Consider the following 19,208-nt stretch of genomic DNA (forward strand, 5'->3'; position numbering starts at 1 on the left):
CCTCTACAAAGGGAATTCTTTTTAAAAAAACATTTAAATTTATTTGAGAGGTAGAGAAGAGAGAGCTAGACAGAACTTCCATCTACTGGTTCGCTCAACAATGCCTGGAGCTGGGCCAGCTCAAGACTGGAAGCTGGGAACTCAGTCCAGATCTCCCATGTAGATGGCAAGGACCCAGCTGCTGGAGCCATCGCCTGTTCCTTCCCAGGGTGTACATTAGCAGGAAACTAGGATCCAGAGCAGAGCTGGGACTTAAACCCAGCTACTCCTATATGGAATGTAAGTGTCCCAAACAGCATCTTCTGTGCCTGACCCCAAAGGGAATTCTGCATGGTGAAATGAATCTAGATCCCAAATGAGATCTCTCTTAGGGTTCAGAAAGGGTGTTTTGTTTGTTTGCCACTAACAAGAAGGAGGAGGAGGCATTTAGTTTTCCTTTTTAAAAAAAAAAGATTTATTTATTTATTTGAAAGGTAGAATCACAGAGAGACAGAGACAGAGAGAGAGAGAGGGAGAGGTAGGTCTTCCATCTGCTGGGTCACTCTCCATTGGCAACAGTTGGAGCTGGGCCGGTCTGGAGCCAGGAGCCAGGAGCTTCTTCCAGGTCTCCCATGCAGGTGCAGGGGCCCAAAGTCTTGCACCATCTTCTACTGCTTTCCCAGGTTATAGCAGAGAGCTGGATTGGAAGTGGAGCAGTGGGATGCTGGCACTGTAGATGGCAGCTTTACCTGCTATGCCACAGCACCAGCCCCTAGTTTTCCTTTTGAAGGCATAAATATACTGTGCTCAGCATTATTCTTATGCCAGTATTTTTCCAATTTAAAGGTAAAGAAGATTAAAAAAAAAAAGTACAATTTAGATAAAACTCTAAAGAGAAATATGTAAAAAAAATTGCAGTAGTTAAAAGGACCACTATCAGTCAAGAAGGGGGACTTGAATTAAAGTTGATAGTTAGCAAAAGTTTGTAGGTAGGAGCCAGTGCTGTGGCATAGTAGGTTAAGCCTCTGCCTGCAGTGCTGGCATCCCATATGGGTACCAGTTCAAGCCCTGGCTGCTCCCTTTCTGATCCAGCTCTCTGCTAATGTGCCTGGGAAAGCAGTGGGAAATGGCCCAAGTGCTTGGGCCCCTGCAACCGTATGGGAGACCCAGAAGAAACTTCTGTCTCCTGGCTTTGTATTGGCCCAGCTCTGGCCATTGGTGGCCATTTGAGGAGTGAACCAGTAGATGGAAAACCTCTTTCCCTGTCTCTCCCTCTCTCTGACTGTAGCTCTGTCCTTCAAATAAATAACTAAATCTTAAAAAATAAATAAATAAATTGGTAGGCATTCTCAGGGAAAGAACCTTAAGGGACAGGGTTTAAAGTTGTGATCCCTTCAGAGTGTTTTTGTAGCAAACCCTTAGGAGCTTGTACTGCAGGATTACAGGTTGATCTTGGGGAACCAGCAGTATGTCATCGTATATGTGATATTTATGTATCTCTTCCAGGGACAGGACCAGATGGCAGAATCACCAAGAAAGACATTGACTCTTTTGTGCCCACTAAAGCTGCTCCTGTGAGTTACAGCTTACTCATGTATTTTTTGTTTGTTTATTTTATAGTTTGTCCCTTCAAAGTACTTTGTCCTGCTTCTTAGACATTATTTATGAATTAAGTAGCTTATCTAGAATCATGCTTTCTTCTGCTTTTAGTGGCTTCAGTATCTAGATATTTGTGTGCTAAAATGTTCATATAAAATTAAAGTATTACACTGACATGAAATCCAAAATATATTTTGAGTAGAGATACTGAAAATTTTTTTGAGTTATTTATTTCAAAGGCAGAGTTACAAAGAGAGGAACACACACACACACACACACACGATCTTCGATCTGTTGGTTTACTCCCCAGTTGGCTGCAATGCCTGGGGCTGGGCCAGACTGAAGCCAGGAAACTGGAACTCCACCTGGTTTCCCCTATTGGTGCAGGGGCCTAAGCACTTGGGCCACCCTCTGCTGCTTTCTCAGTTGTCTTAGCAGGAGCTAAGGAAGCATTGGAAGTAGAGCAGCTGAGACTCAAACCAGCACCCATGTAGGATGCCAGTGTTGGAGGTAGTGGTTTAACCCACTGCACCACAACACTGGCCCCAAGATACTGGAATTTTTCTGATACATTCTCTCCTCATTTGGTCCCCGTTTTCAAAACATGTTTGCTAGTTGATTTATAAGGTTTGTGTGGTTAGTCCATTCAGAGATTAAATCCATGTATCTAACTTGTGTTTGATTTGTAAGGTGTCAAGAGAATCAGTAGGAGTAAGGAAAATAATTTATTTCTTTAGGTGTTTGCTTTATAATGAAAGATTTGTCCTTGTTTTTTCTTAACATTTTTTGGGATAATGGATCAGCTGGTTTATATGTTTCTTAGTTCTTTCAGTTTTACAATGCCTTGACTCCTTTTCTTGAAGGTAATTTTGTCATAAAGTTATTTTGACATAGATTAATTACTGAATATACTCTGACTTAAAGAATGATGGCACTTAAAACATGATTTCAGAATTCTCCACAAATTTAAGCTCTAAAGCAGTCTAAATACAAGTTTCTTTTGTTCTCTGTAGTTAGAAAATAGCTTTTTTGACAGGCAGAGTGGATAGTGAGAGAGAGAGACAGAGAGAAAGGTCTTCCTTTTTTTTTTGCCGTTGGTTCACCCTCCAATGGCCGCTGCGGCCGGCGCATCTCGCTGATCCGAAGCCAGGAGCCAGGTGCTTCTCCTGGTCTCCCATGCGGGTGCAGGGCCCAAGGATTTGGGCCATCCTTCACTGCACTCCCGGGCCATAGCAGAGAGCTGGCTTGGAAGAGGGGCAACCGGGACAGAATCCGGCGCCCCGACCGGGACTAGAACCCGGTGTGCCAGCGCCTCAAGGCAGAGGATTAGCCTATTGAGCCACGGCGCCGGCCAGAAAATAGCTTTTATTCTATAAAACTTTTATTCTTTTTACTTTGCATCTATAAAAGTCACTGACAAAGTAAGTGTTTGGTATGGCGGTTAAGTTGCTAGGTTGGGACACCTGCATCCCATATCAGAGTGCCTGGCTTTGAGTTCTGGTTCCTTTCCTGATCCCAACTTCTTGCTCATGTGCACCCTGCGATGCAGACAGTGATGGCCCACAAGTAGCTGGATTCCTGCTACACACGTTGGAGATCTGATTTGGGTTCTTGGCTATCAGACCATTGCAGGTATTTGTGAAGTGAACCAGAAGATGGGAGATCCATTTCCCTAACTCTCAAATAAATTTTAAAAAAGGAAAAGAAAAAAGAGTCACTGTCAGGCTTTCCTAATCTTACACTAAGATTGAGCTAGTTTCTAAGAGCTTTTTAATTTTTTCTAAAGATTTATTTTATTTATTTGAAATACAGAGTTAGAGAGAGAAAGAGAGGTAGAGAGAAAGAGAGAGAGAGAGGTCTTTTCATCTGCTGGTTCACTCCCCAAATGGCCGCAATGACCTGGGCTGAGCCTGTACGAAGCCAGGAGCTAGGAGCCAGGAGCTTCTTCCAGGTCTCCTACATGGGTGCAGGGGCCCAAGGATGTGGGCCATCTTCTACTGCTTTCCCAGGTGGATTAGCAGGGAGCTAGATCAGAAGTGGAGCAGCCAGGACTTGAACTGGTACCTCATGGGTTGCTGGCATTGCAGGCTGGGGCTTAAACCACTGTGCCACAGTGCTGGCTCTGAGCTTTTTGTTTTTAATTGACACACAGTGATTGTATGTATAATGGGGAACAGTATAATATTTCAATGCATGTATACAATGTCTAATGATCAGATCAGTATAATTGTTATATCACTTCAGGCACTTATCGTTTCTTTGTGTTGGGAACATTCAAAATCCTTTCCACTAGCTGTTTTGAAATAGACAGCTATTTCAACCAAAGTTATCCTATTGTGCTGTAGAACATTACAGGTGAATCCTCCTATCCAACTGCACCTCTATAACTAAGTTTTTTCTTTCCCCACATAGGCTCCAGCAGCTGCTGTTGCTCCCCCTAGTCCAGGAGTGGCACCAGTTCCCACAGGTGTTTTCACAGATATACCAATAAGCAACATTCGGCGAGTAAGAGCATTACCATGATCTGGAACCAAAGCTACTGGGGAGATCTTTACCCTGCTGTCTAACTGCATCCATAGTTTAAAACAATAAGAGAGGCCTTTTCAGTTGGGAATATCAGATGATTAATTTAAGAGAAGTTTGGCTTGGCTCAGTGAATGATTGGGATAAAGCATTGTGTTTTAAGTCTATTAGAAGAGGTATGTGGTGGTGCAGTTCTCCATCTACCAATTCTAATAATGCTTAAGGTAAGCGTTACTGGCGAGCAGAATGAAGAGACAGAGCCATGGATTAGGTGAGATCTTGTCTCAGCCTAAATAAGTAATTTTTAAATTTTCTTTGGTTTCAGGTTATTGCACAGCGGTTAATGCAATCGAAGCAAACCATACCTCATTATTACCTTTCTATTGATGTAAATATGGGAGAAGTTTTGTTAGTACGGAAAGAACTTAATAAGGTAAAAGACCTGGAAAATTCCAATTCTCTAAATTATTAATTTTGTTTTCTCACTAAACATTTATATTCTAGCCATATATTATCCCGTTACAGTATGCCAGTTGGTAATGGAAAATAGGTGTCATCTTAATTGTAATTTGCAGAGAGTATCCTGGAGAATATCTAACCTTTGATTGAACTTAAAATTTTTTCTCTTTATATACAGAAGATCAGTTTAGTATATATTAGGTAACGATTTCAACAGTTTGCCCCCATATACCAACACAAAGTGAAAAAAAATACTGTTGGAGTACTAGTTATAGCATTAAATAATGAACTTAAATTTTTAAAAAATATTTATTTGTTTGTTTGAAAGAGTTCAAGAGACAGAGGTCTTCCATGCTTTGGTTCACTCCCCCAGATGGCTGCAATGGCCGGGGTGGGCCAGGCTGAAACCAGGAGCCAGGAGCTTCTTCCCACATGGGTGGAAGGGGCCCAGGGATTTGGGCCATCTTTCACTGCGTTTCCTAGGACATTAGCAAGAAGCTGGATCACAAGTGGAGTAGCTGGGACTCGAGTTGTCCATATGGGATGCCGGTGTTGCAGGTGGCAGCTTTACTTGCTACACCACAGTGTTGACCACCTGATTAAAATTTAAAGTTGGGGCCAGCATTGTAGTGTTGCAGGTTAAGCTGCTGCCTGTGGGACTGGCATCCCATATGGGTGCTGGTTCGAATCCTGGTTGCTTCACTTCCTATCCAGCTTCCTGCTAATGTGGCTGGAAGAACAGTGGAAGATGGCCCAAGTGTTTGGGCCCTTGCACCCATGTGTTAGACCAGGAAGGAGCTCCCGGGTCCTGGCCATTGCAGCCATCTGGGGGAGTGAATGAGCAGATGGGAGATTCTCTCTCTCTCTCTCTTTCTTTGTACCTCTACCTTTCAAATAAAGAAATATTTTTTTTAAAAAAAGTACTTAAAATTGAATTTGCAGTAGATAGTTTTTAGCTTAGCTAGTCACCATGATCTAATACTTGTGTCTCTTTTAATAGGTAAGAAAGTATGCTTACTTTGTGTTTATATTTAAGTACCAAGCACCTACTTAATGTTTATTTATTTTTATTTTAAAGGCAGAATATTTATTTGTGACTAGTTGCTGAAATTCTCAATATAAACCAAGCTGTCCTCTTGGGTTTAGGTGTTGCTAGTTTACAGAATCCATGCTGAATCTGCAGTATATAATTTTTAGGTGCCTCATCCAGCCAGTCCCAGTCATGTTCGTCTTCTAGCTTTGGTATTCCAGTTACACTTTCTCTTGGGCTTGGCAGGGCAGCCAACATTTGTCACAGTCTGACTTCTGAGGCTGATAGGGCTTAGAGAGCAGTAGTGATGACACAACATGTCTGATTGTGACACTGTCCAAATGATGATTTTTCCCTTCATCATCCCATTTCTGCAGCCGAAACCAAAACGCCACCTACTTAGTGTTTAGCATAACATGCTTTTGGGAACATGGAACGTAAAGCATAGTCTTTTTTCCTGCGTGAGTCCAATTGGGAAAGTAACACATGTGAAAAAGAGGGAAGGCATTTTTATTCAAAAGAAATTCATTTATGGATCAGTTTCTCTGTGGTAATGCCTCTTAATTGTCTACTGTATTGCATTGTATTGGTTAAGTGTTAAGGGGGTGACCAGTGAGAATAGTTGGGGAATTCATAATAGGAAGGTAAAAGTTTGGTTGAACTATGGGAAATAAGGGTTTGGTTTGGCAGCAAAATTGAAAAAAGTTCATTGCAGTGATAGAATATCATGAGAGTATAGTGCTTAAAAAATGGGATTCTACCATATAGACCATCTGTTCTGGGAAGTGAGGAAGGGATAATCTTGATTTGTAAGGAAAAGAATTTGGACTTAATGTATTAGACACCAGGGGACTATTGTGTATTAGAGCAGTAAAGTGAGAGGATAGTGGTGCTATATTAATAAGAAAGACTAAACTGATAGATGTTTTAAGAATGGAATAGGAGAGACGAATATGAAAGATATTTTCAAGGAATTCAGAAGTAAAAGCCACACTCCTTGAGTGGCACACAGACCTTTCTTGGGGTATTTGTAACCTCTCCGACTTCCTCTCCTGTAGTTTACCTGCTTGCTCACCCTACTGCAGACATTTGTTGCCTTGCAGTCCCTTGTTACTTCATGACCTCAGGCTCTTTGAACTTGTCTTTACCTCCTTAAGAAGTTGACTCAGTGTCATTTTCTTTGGTCTTCTTTGGTCACTTTACTCTGAAATTGTAACTTCCTCTCCCCATTCCTTCCTTAGTTCTACTTCCCTACTCTTAATTTTCTTCTCAGCTCTCAACATCTTATACAATATTATATAAAGGGGCTGGCTCTGTGGCATAGCAGGTAAAGCATCCCATAAGGGCGCTGGTTTGAGACTTGGCTGCTCCACTTCTTATCCACCTCTCTTCTATGGCCTGGGAAAATAGTACAAGGTTGCCCAAGTGCTTGGGCCCCTGCACCCACGTGGGAGACCTGGAGGAAACCCTTGGCTCCTGGCTTCAGATCAATGCAGCTCTGGCCGTTGCAGCCATTTGGGGAGTGAACCAATGGGTGGAAGACCTCTCTCTCTGTCTCTGCCTCTGCCTCTCTGTAACTCTTCCTTTTAAATAAATAAATAAATCTTTTAAAAAATTATATAAGCTAAAATCTAAGCTCCCTGAGAGCAGATTTGTATATGTTTTATTCACTGCTTTGTCCCCAGGGCTTTAGAGTTACATGCCCAGCACTGAGTGGATTCATGACTGACTGAATGAAATATCAATAGAGCTTTGTAACTGGCGCCACAGCACCAGCCCCCAGTGTAGCATATTTTCAAGGTCCATCCTCTTGTAGCCTGTATCATTCGTCCACTTCTGTTTTTTGTTTTTAATAAAGATTTATTTATTTATTTGAAATGCAGAGTTACAGAAAGGGAGAGGCAGATACAGGGAGAGCGGGATCTTCTATCTACTGATTCACTCCCCAAAAGTCTACAACTGCCAGGGCAGGGCCATGCAGAAGCCAGGAGCCAGGAGCCTCATATGGATCTCCCATGTGTGTGCAGGGGCCCAAGGATTTGTGCCATCTTCTGCTGCTTTCTCAGGCTCATTAGTAGGGAACTGGATTGGAAGTGGAGCAGCCAGGACTCTTAACTGGTGCCCTTATGGGATACTGGTACTGCAGATGGCAACTTTACCCACTATGCCACAGCACTGGCTCCCAATTTCTTTTTATTGATAGTACTTCATTACACATACAGCACATTTTGTTTAGCTATTCGTCAGGTAATGATCATTTGAATTGTTTCCACTTTTTGGCTGTTAATGAATAATGCTGCTATAAATTTTGAGTATAAATTTCTATGGAGACATAAGTTTTCATTTCTCTTGGGTATATACCTAGGCGTGCCATTGCCATATCATGTAAAACTCTATGTTTAACTTATTGAGAAAATGCCAGACTGTTTTCCAAAGTAGATGTATCGTTCTTTCTGGTACTGTGTGAGGGCTCCAGTTTTTTCATAGCCTCACCAATATGTGTCTTGTTCTTTTATTGTGTGAATTGTTCTCTGATTGTGGTTTAAATTTTCATTTCCCTGATGGCTAATGAGATGGAACATTTTTTCCTGCACTTATTTTCATTCGTACATCCTTTTCTTCTTCTTTTTTTTTTTTTTAAAGATATATTATTTATCTGAAAGGCAGAGTTATCAGAGAGGCGGGGGGGGGGGGTCTTCCATCCTCTGATTCACTCCCCAAATGTACTCAACGGCTGGAACTGGGCTGATCCCAAGTCAGGAGCCAGGAGCTTCTTCTGGGTCTCCCAAGCAGGTTCAGGGGCCCAAGGACTTGGGCCTTCTTCCATTGCTTTCCCAGGCCATAGAAGAAGAAAAGTGGATCGGAAGTGGAGCAGTTGGACTTGAATTGGCTGCCGGCACTGCAGGCGGTCGCTTTACCCACTATGCCACAGTGCTGGCTCCCATACATCATCTTTATAGAAATGTCTATTTCAATCCTTTAGTCATTTTTTAAATTGAGTTTTTTATTATTTTACATAATATTTATATACTCTATTATTATTTATAATATTTATATACTGTAGATATGTCACTTATAAAGGATTTGCAAAAAAATTCTCCCCTTCTGTAGATTTCTTCGCACTTTCTTGATGGTGGTGTCTTTTTTTTTTTTTTTTTTTAAAGATTTTATTTATTTATTTGAAAGAGTTACACACAGAGAGAGAGGTGGGGGCGGGGAGAGCAAGGTCTTCCATCTGCTGGTTCACTCCCCAGTTGGCCGCAACAGCTGGAGCTAAGCTGATCCGAAGCCAGGAGCCAGGAGCTTCTTCCAGGTCTCCCATGTAGGTGAAGGGGTCCAAGCACTTGGGCCATTTTCTATTGCTTTCCCAGGCCACAACGGAGAGCTAGGTGGGAAGTGGAGCAGCTGGGACTTGAACCGGCGCCCATATGGGATGCTGGCACTGCAGGCGGCAACTTTACCTGCTATGCCACAGCGCCAGCCCCTCAAGGAACTTTGTTTAGTTGAGATGAATGAAAACATAACGTACTGTAATTTATGGGATGCAGCTGAAGCATCTTAGCAGAACACTTAGAGATGTCAGGGCTGTGTTACAGAAGTTGACCAACTTGTGGTTTCATATCATCATTTCCACCTCAGGACACTTGTATATTCTCTTCTTCCTTGTCCTTTTCTCAAGATTACATATTCAGTCTTTGTGAAGGGAATTTGAGAGACTATAATGGTTTCTTATCTTTACAGATGTTAGAAGGCAAAAGCAAAATTTCTGTCAATGACTTCATCATAAAGGCTTCAGCTTTGGCATGCTTAAAAGTCCCTGAAGCCAATTCTTCTTGGATGGACACAGTTATAAGACAGTAAGTATAACTGGGGAAAGATTTTTCAGCATATTTCTTGTGTTTTTTAAAATATAACTAGGTGTTTAGGGGCTAAGGAGAAATAGAATACAGAGGGAGATGACTGCCATAAGTGAAACAATTTGGAAACAACACAGAACTATCTCTGAGATAGTGCCAATTTAGTTAGCAAAGGCTGCGAACTCTGAGTTCAGAAAAGGAAAATCAGCATAAAAATATGTGTAGTTAAGCTGATAATGACTCATAAAGCAGGAATGAGGTGATTGTTTTGTTTTGTTTTTGCCAATGAGTTCTGCTGAATTTTGGGAATAAAATTGAAACAGTGTCTATTGGTATTATGGTGACATGTGACTGGCTTAGTACTTTGTGTATTTCACATTATTTTATTTAATCCTCACAACCACCTTATGAATTAGGTGCTTTCACTCCCATTTTTTAGGTGAAGAAACTGAGGCCTAGTGAGTTAAATAACTTGCCCTGAGTTAGTAAGTGTCAGAACAATGTTCGGAGTCAGGATTTTGACTCATATGGCTGGACTTTATCTACTATGTAGATGGATGCTTCCATTATCTTTCAGAAAGGGAAAAAGCAATTTTTTTTCTTTTGTACTCTACTCTCACACATTCACAACACACTTCTGTGATCAGATGTGTGTGTGTGTAAGCAGGGCGAGGGGTTCCCCACATACCAACCAAATAATAATTTAGCAGATACCAGCTGTGAGTTGTCTAATTCAAGTCAGTTTTCACACTACCTGGAGATGGTGTCAGGTCCCATGGGTTGAGGACTCAGTCCTGCAAGACTACCCTTAGCTAAGATGCCAGTCACAAACCTGGCTACCCTTACTTCTGACTGGCTACAAGTAGGGCTCCCATAATGCCCTCCTTAGGTCCAATTAATTTGCTAGGATGGCTCACAGAACTTAGGTTTATTGTAAAGGATATTACAAAGAATACAGCTGAACATCAAATGAAGAGATGGATAGGGAGAGGTATGGGGGAGGAGATTCTTCCATGCCCTCTTTGGCAGCGCCAGCCTTCCAACCTGTCCTCAGATGGATGTTTCTCTCAGATTGACAATGAATTTATAATTTTTTTCTAAAGGTTTATCTGTTTATTTGAAAGTCAGAGTTACACAGAGATTGAAGGAGAGGCAGAGAGAGAGAGAGAGAGACAAGAGAGGTCTTCTATGCGATGGTTCACTCCCCAATTGACTGCAACGGCTGGAGCTGCTCAAATCTGAAGCCAGGAGCCAGGAGCTTCTTCCAGGTCTCCCACAGGGATACAGGAGCCCAAGGACTTGGGCCATCTTCTACTGCTTTCCCGGGCCATAGCAGAGAGCTGGATTGGAAGTGGAGCAGCCGGGACTTGAACCGGTGCTCATATGGGATGTCGGCGCTTCAGGCCAGGGCGTTAACCTGCTGCACTACAGCGCCGGCCCCTGAATATATAGTTTTAAAGTATTGTATTTATTTTTTTAATGAGTTTTCTCACGATTTATTTTATTTATTTGAAAGAGTTACAGAGAGAAGTAGAATTGATGGGTCAAGGGGTATATTTATGTATAACTGTATAAGAAACTTCCACACTATTTTTCTTTTTTTAATGATTTAAAAAAATTTTTAAATTCATTTATTTGAAAGGCAGAGTGACAAAGATGGAGAGACAGAGAGATCTTCCATCTGCTGGTTCACTCCCCAAATCGCTGCAACATCTAGGGCTGGGCCAGGCCAAAGCAAGGAGCCTTGAACTCCCCCCGGTTCTCCCCAGTGGGTGGCAGGGGCCCGAGTACTGCTGCTTTTGCAGGTACATTAGCAGAGAGCTGGAATGGAAGTGGTGTCGCTGGGATTCAGACTAGCACTCTCATAAGAGAGTCACAGGCAGCAGTTTAGCCCACTGTGCCACAACACCAACCTCACAAGATTGTTCAAAGTGATTTTACCATTTTGTCTTCTCATCAGCAGTGGATGAGAGTTCTAGATTCTCCACATTCTCAATAACGCTTGTTATTATGTGTGTACATGCTTTAAATATCCACTTCAGTGTGTATAAGTGAGAACCATCCACTTTGAAGACTTACCTGGGGGCCAGTGTTATGGCATAGTGGGTAAAGCTGCCACTGCCTGTGACAGCAGCATCCTATATAGGCCCTGGTTTATGCCCCACCTGCTCCACTCCTGCTTCAGTTCCTTGCTGGTGTGCCTGGGAGAGCAGTGGAAGATGACCCAGTTGCTTGGGCTTCCCTTTTTGGGGAGTGAACCAGCAGATGAAAGATTTCTGTCTCTTCTGCTTTGTCATTCTGCCTTTCAAGAAGAAAAGACTTCTCTGAAGAAAATGCTGCCTAGATGAAAGGGCTGAGGTTTCAGGGCAAGTCTGTGGATTATTTATTAGTTCGCATGATATGCCCTTCATTCTTTTGTTCATACAGTTATTCAGCAAATATTTATTAAACATGTACTGTTTGCTGGGTTCAGTGGTGAACAGAATAGGAAATGCCATCCCTTCTTTCTCAGGAGAAAGATTATTAAACAAGCAGCATCGTTAGAACAGTATAATTTAATCAAAACAGTGCTGTGTGATGCTGTGGCTAGGGCCAAGTTGTGGTAACTGATGAGTGTCACATAATGTAGAGTGGATCCTAATATTTGCGAATGACAAAAGCCTGCCTCCAGCCAGCTTGGCAAGTTGGGGGATTTGGTACCTGCAGTCTTTGGGAGCCTATGCCTAGGATGAACTGGGTTCTTTCTTTGGATCAGAGCTATCACTTGATGTGAAGTTTGAACTTGTTCCTTTTTTTTAATCAAAGATTTATTTATTTTTTTAGTTGAAAGGCAGAGTTACAGAGAGAATGAGGGAGAGACACAGAGAGAGATCTTCAGTCTGTTGGTTCACTCCCCAATGGCTGCAAATGCTGGGGCTGGGCTGATTTGAAGCCGGGAGCCAGGAACTTCTGGGTCTCCCATGTGGATGCAGGGCCCCAAGCACTTAGACCATCCTCTGCTGCTTTCCCAGGTGCATTAGCAGAGAGCTGGATCCAATGTGGAGCCAGCAGGACTCAAACTGGCTCCTATATGGGATGCCAGAGTTACAGGTGGCAGCTTTACCCACTATGCCACAGCACTGGCCCCAAGCTTTTCTTGACTGCAGAACTCTTTAGCAAGGGCCCTTTTGTAGACTTCAAGGAAACTGTGGGTGTAATTCAGGAGTTTTTGATCTTGGTTGAGGGAGTGTCTTTTTTTCCCCACTAAATTCTGAAATTTAGCACTTCTATTATAAATGTAGAGAACAAAGAAAAGTTAATTGTATTTGCTACTGGTGACCAGTAAAAATCAGTTATTTGCATATCACACTGTAGTTAGTATATATACCCACACTGTTTTCTTCATCAGTACTTCAAAACTGATAGCAGTTATTTAGAGCTGCTACAAAATCTTGTTACCAAGTTAGTACAAAAGCACTTATAATTTTGTTGTTTAAGTAGTTTGATGACTGAATTCATTTTTTTCTTTTTGTAATTTGGTATTTTTGTCCTCAGTGTTAAAAGGATATTCTGAGATGGAACCCAATTGCAAAGGGTTCACTGGTGTAGAAAAGGTTGTTCTGAGACGCTGCCAGAACCTGCATGCTGGGAAATCCCGCTTCTCCTCACAGTGCTGTTCACTCTTCTCTCACCTGCTGCAGCTCTGCCTGCACAGATTCAACTCTAGCAGTGTACTTCTCAAAATCCAGGAGTGCCAGTGTTCGTGCTCACTAAAAGTAGAGCCTTTTCCCCCTCCACACCCATGTGTTAATTAAAGGGCACATTAGAGGGTATATGTGAAACCAACCTACTGACACATTTCTTTCATCTTAAAAAGTGCAATTTAGGGAGAGGACACATCCAAATGTAAAACTAGGACAAATCTCTCTAGGTGAACAGTTGGAAAAAGGGGTCCTAAAAGTTTTTTGAATTAAATATCAATATTCTTACTTGGTATATGGGCTCTTAGTAAACACTGTAATTGATTATTTAGATTTATTTTTCTTCTTAAACAGGAATCATGTTGTTGATGTCAGTGTTGCCGTCAGTACTCCTGCGGGACTCATCACCCCTATTGTGTTTAATGCACATATAAAAGGACTGGAAACTATTGCTAATGATGTAGTTTCTTTAGCAAGCAGAGCAAGAGAGGGCAAACTACAGCCACATGAATTCCAGGTAAGATATTATTTACTTAGCTTTAAAATTTTAAGGGTTATGTTATTTTTAAGATCAACTTAAAGCTTTTATTGTTTTCTACCTTTTGATTTTTGCCACATATTCTGACTTAAGATCCTGAAAATAAACGTGGTCATGTCCCACAAGCTGAAAACAAGATATTTTTATTCCTTCTTCTTTTTTTTTTTTTTTTTAAGATTTATGTATTTATTTAAAAGAATTACACAAAGAGAGGAAGAGACAGAGAGAGATCTTCCATCTGCTGGTTCACTTCCCAAATGGTTACAGTGGCCGGGGTTTGGCCAGGCTGAAGCCAGGAGTCAGGAGCTTCTTTTGGATTTCCCATATGGGTGCAGGGGCCCAAGCACTTGAGCCATCTTCTGCTGCTCTCCTAGGTGCATTAGCAGGAGGCTGGATCGGAAGTGGAGCAACAGGGACTTGAACCGGCGCCCATATGGGATGCCGGCGGTGCAGGCAGTGGCTTTACCTGCTATACCATAACACTGGCCCTCAAGATATTTTTCAGGGGCCAGCGCTGTGGTGTAGCAGGTAAAGCCACCACCTGCAGTGCCAGCATCCCATATGGGCGCCGGTTCAAGTCCCTGTTGCTCCACTTCCGATCCAGCTCTCTGCTATGGCCTGGGAAAGCAGTAGAAGATGGCCCAAGTTGGCCTTCTACACCCATGTGGGAGACTCAGAAGAAGCTCCTGGCCTCAGATCGGCGCAGCTCCAGCCGTTGCAGCCAACTGGGGAGTGAACCAGCAGATGGAAGACTTTGCGCTTTCTCTGCCTCTCCTTTAATCTCTGTGTAACTCTGACTTTCAAATAAATAAAATCTTTAAAAAAAAAGATGTTTTTCAACTAGTGTTTTTTTTTTTTTTTTTTTCATATTAAATGGTTATATATTTTTGGTAATGTGTATTCCATTCAGGCATTTTTTTTTTCTTAAAGATTTATTTACTTGAAAGAGTTACACAGAGAGAGAAGGAGAGGCAGAGAGAGATAGAGAGGTCTTCCATCTGATGATTCACTCCCCAAATGCATCCAGTAGCTGGGGCTAGGGTAGGCCAAAGCTGGTATTTAAAACTCAGTCCAGGTCTCCCACGTGAATGGCGGGGACACAAATACTTTGATCCGTTACTTGCTGCCTCCTAAGGTGCATATTAGTAGAAAGCTGGTTTTGGAAGTGGAGCCAAGACTCAATACCAGGCACTCTGATGTAGGATGCACATGCTCCAAGAGGCACATTGTTAGGCCAAACACCTGACCCAGTCAGGCTTATCTTTTTTTAAAAAATGATTTATTTATTTGAAAGGCAGAGTGACAGGGAAAGATAGAGACATCTTTGATGTGCTGGTTCACTCTCCAAATGGCTGCAGTAGTCAGATCCGGGCCAAGCTAAAGACAGCAGCCAGTGACTCCATCCTGGTCCCCAACAGGGGTAGAAAGGGCCCAAGTGGGCAGTTCTCCACTGCTCTCCCAGATGCATTATCAGAAAGCTGGAGCAGAAGCAGAGCAGCCAGGACCTGAACTGGCTCTGTGATAGGAGATGGCAACGTTTAAAGCCATGACTTAACCTGCTGTGCCACAATGCTAGCCCTCAGGCCTTTCTTAATACTTAAAGATTATCTTAAGGTTTTTTCATTGAACATTTATCCATTTTTTTCCTGATTTATGTTGACAAGTAATTAATACAATCTGTTTTACTCCCCCTCCTCCCCCACAGGGCGGCACTTTTACAATCTCCAATTTAGGAATGTTTGGAATTAAGAATTTCTCTGCTATAATTAATCCACCTCAAGCATGTATTTTGGCAGTTGGTGCTTCAGAGGATAAACTGGTGCCAGCAGATAATGAAAAGGGGTAAGTGCCAAAATGGAGGGAGAATTCTAAGCTCATTTTCATTACACTATATCTGGTTTTAATTTAAATTTTACATAGTTATTGGCTTGTTATATTGGGGCTTCAGGTAGTCAGACTGAAATATAGAATGAAATTCTTCAGGACAGCAACTCTTATTTTCCCAAATGTAGTTAATCCTAATTGAGATGGAAAGTGTTATTTACTCTAGGTGATGGGTCATCCCACTTTTTCTTTCTTGAAAAAATTATTCATTTATTTGAGAGGTAGAGACAGAGCAAGCTCCCATCTACTGGTTCAGTTCCCTAGTACCCATAACAGCCGGAGTTGGGTGAAGCCAAAGACGAGCTGGGAACTCAGTCTAGATCTCCCAGTGTGGGTGGCAGGATCCCAATTACTTGAGCCATCACCACTGCTTCACAGGGTCTGTAATAGGAAGGAGGTGGAGCCAGGAATTGAACCCAGATACTCCAGTATGGAACATGGTTGTCTTAACCAGTAGGCTAAATGCCTGCCCCCACTACTCTGAGAGTAAATATTTTAGATTTTCTGGACCATATGGTCTCTGTTGGAAATACTTTGCTGCTGTAGTGTCAGCAGTTATAGACAGAATGTAATTTAATTTTAATAAACCTTTATCTATCAAAATAGTCAGAGGACAGGATTTGTCTCATGAGTGGAAGTGTATGAACCTATGTGCCAGGTATCTTGTTTGGTCTGTTTCTGTAAAGTGTTACTTTGAGCTAAAGGGTTAGGGGGACATGAAGACCAGGTGGAAATTAATATCACATGTGGGTGGGATTGATTGTAGGATAGGAGTTGGCATTTGGGTGGTTATTGCCTTAAATCCAGTGATTGCCTTCAGAATACCTAATAATTTTTTTTTTACTTTTTCTAGGTTTGATGTGGCTAGTGTGATGTCTGTTACACTCAGTTGTGATCATCGAGTTGTGGATGGAGCAGTTGGAGCCCAGTGGCTTGCTGAGTTTAGGAAATACCTTGAAAAGCCTATCACCATGTTGTTATAATTAAGCCAATAATTTCTAGACTTTCCCAGGTGACACTGGTTCATTCTTATCAAGATATTTATATGTTATTAAACAGATGGTTCTTTTAAAGTTAACTATTTAGTTATTTTTATTATTGAATCTGCCCAGATAAGTTACTTGTAATTGGCATTACTGAATTTTTAAAAATAGCAATTACACTCAAGTGTTGTGCACACTTAATAATTATTATTATAACACCAAATTTTAGGCTGTACACTTCTAGTTGAGGGACATATGGCCTTGCCCTTTGGTGATTACATACTCTCAGCAGGAAATATAGGATGGGAAGAATTGTAGATTCCTAAAGACATAAAAGTCACTTGGCTGAAACCTTGGAATTTGAAAAATTTAATTGCCTGAAATGTTCTGCTTACATGTGAGGGAAAGAAAAGCGAGGAAAATTAGTACTCTTGAGGAAAGCTTGATTTTAGAATTTCAACCCAGCTTAAAGTTTTCTGTTACATGGTGTTGGTTTATCCTGGGAAAGGTAGAGAATATCAGGGAAAGTGAAACTTCTGAATCAGTAGTTTCTGAGTTCTCTTCAACCAATTGTACTTTGGTTGTTTTCCCTTAAGATATAAATATAAACCAGCTGTGGGGTATAAGTGGGAATTTATGTGGGTATTTATTTAAACAACTTAAATGTGTATCTCTTAGAGCAGAGTTTTAGAGTTAGCTCCACATAAAAGAACATATTTACAGAATTGAACAGAAATTGTGAAAGAATTAGAGGGAAACAATTTTCCAAAATCAGCTGGTAGCTCCTTGCAAATGAACTTAATTATCCCAATTTATTACTCAAATAATTCTGGAAAACATACCAAATAACTGGAATATATGTGGAATAAGTGTACATATGTAAAATATGGTTACTTGAGTTGGATATGTGCCAAAGTCCATTTATCACCAAGTCCTCTCTGCAAAGAAGAGGGGAAGGGATACATTGGTGAACAGTTTGAAATGCTAATAAATGATGCCCATTTTGATTTCTACTTGGATAAAGTAAAAAAAAAAAAAAAGTTAAATGTGAATGTGTATTAAAAAGTGTTCTTTCTACCCTAGCATTGTCTCATGTAAAAATGAGAAAGCCCTAAAATCCTGTTGAAAGGAAAATCAATTACGTGGCTTCCTTACCTTACTAGCTTAAATACTTTTTGCCATTTTATTACATTTTGCCTTGTTTTGGAAGGAAGGAGGAGGTGATTGATACTCAATGTAATTAAAAATGAACTGGGAACATTATCACAATTCTAGACTTCCTCTTGAATTGATTTGTTTTAAAAAGTGGAATTATTTATGACTTTAAAATAAATCCAGTGCTTCCTTGTATATGTAATATATGGAGCTATCCCCTGAAATTTGCTTTTAAGCATTTCAGTGTTGAGTTTACTTCTAAATGTTCATTATTACATGGTGCACAAGTGACACTCCACATATTCTACAAACATTTACCTTGCAGTAATATTAGGAAAACAATTTAGGTTGAATGGAAGATTATGTAAAAGGAACAAGCTTATTACAAGGGACCATCATCACTCTGAGCCAAATCTCATGGTTCAAAGATATGAAACTTCCAAGATAGTTCATTCTTTGCTAATGCTATGGCTCTATTGTTCCCTTGAAAGAAAAATAAAAACAATTGCTTTTTAATAAAAATTGTTCTGAGTAAAAAATTAATCTGAGCTATAATTGAAATTTAGAGTCAGTCTATTTCTCTTATCAGAATTGAAAGAAAGAGTATTTTTGGTTCAAATAAGATTGTTTAAAAATTAAACTTTATGCTTCCAATGTGTCTGGTCTAATTTTTTGATCCATTGGTGATTATTTTACCCAATAAATGATTAAGATGCAGGGATAGCTGTGTATCTGTAAGATCTTAATGCTAACAGAATTTGAGTTTATATATAATGGGTAAAATATGGACTGAGTTTAGGAGAATATAATCTAATACTTAAAGCTCAAGGAGTTATTGAAGTACCCTGTGTTGGGTTTTGGCACTTAACTGCCAAGATGGAAAATGTGCTCTGGCTCTGTTGGTTAATTTACTTCCAGTTCTGAGGTTTGTGATTGTGAAACTGTGGTAGCCCAAGGCATGACCTACAAAAGGTGTAGACCAGCATATGAGAGAGGATAGGAACATGTTCCAAGGATTAGTTCATCACCTAGTAATGCAAAAGTCCTGGAATACATGGAAAAACCCTAATTGCTTCTGGTAAGTTGTCTAAAATTAAGTTTATAGAAAAATAGGTTTTTTCCTTTTTTTTTTTTTCCCTTTTATAACAGATTTATTGGGGCCTGTGTTGTGGCATAGTGAGTTGAGCCTCTGCCTGTGGTGCCAGCATTCCGTATGAGCACTGGTTTGTGTCCCAGCTGCTCCTTTTCCATTCCGGCTCTCTGGTTATGGCTTGGGAAAGCAGTGGAGGATGGCCGAAGTGCTTGGGTCCCTGCACCCACGTGGGAGACCCAGAAGAAGTTCCTGGCTCCTGGCTTTGGATCAGCTCAGCTCCAGCTGTTACAACCATTTGGGGAGTGAGCCAGTAGATGAAGGCTCTTTCTGTCTCTCCCTCTGTCTATAACTCTGCATCTCAATAAATAAATCTTTTTTAAAAATTTATTTTAAAGGCAGAGTTACATAGAACAAGAGATCTTCCATCT

General features: G+C 41.0%; 1 protein-coding gene across 1 annotated transcript in view; it reads left to right on the forward strand.

The window, feature by feature from the left end:
- The window catches only part of DLAT (dihydrolipoamide S-acetyltransferase), a 35,118-nt gene extending 18,491 nt beyond the window's left edge, over positions 1-16,627 (forward strand). Inside the window, exons 8-14 of the mRNA XM_062197007.1 lie at positions 1,486-1,553; positions 3,991-4,083; positions 4,427-4,534; positions 9,332-9,447; positions 13,482-13,644; positions 15,371-15,507; positions 16,403-16,627. Of these exons, the coding sequence (XP_062052991.1) occupies positions 1,486-1,553; positions 3,991-4,083; positions 4,427-4,534; positions 9,332-9,447; positions 13,482-13,644; positions 15,371-15,507; positions 16,403-16,532 (815 nt within the window). The 3' untranslated portion in view covers positions 16,533-16,627. The remainder of the gene's footprint in view (positions 1-1,485; positions 1,554-3,990; positions 4,084-4,426; positions 4,535-9,331; positions 9,448-13,481; positions 13,645-15,370; positions 15,508-16,402) is intronic.
- Positions 16,628-19,208: the final 2,581 nt, after the last annotated feature.

This window comes from Lepus europaeus, chromosome 7 (assembly GCF_033115175.1).
Source record: "Lepus europaeus isolate LE1 chromosome 7, mLepTim1.pri, whole genome shotgun sequence".
Taxonomy (NCBI): Eukaryota; Metazoa; Chordata; class Mammalia; order Lagomorpha; family Leporidae; genus Lepus; species Lepus europaeus.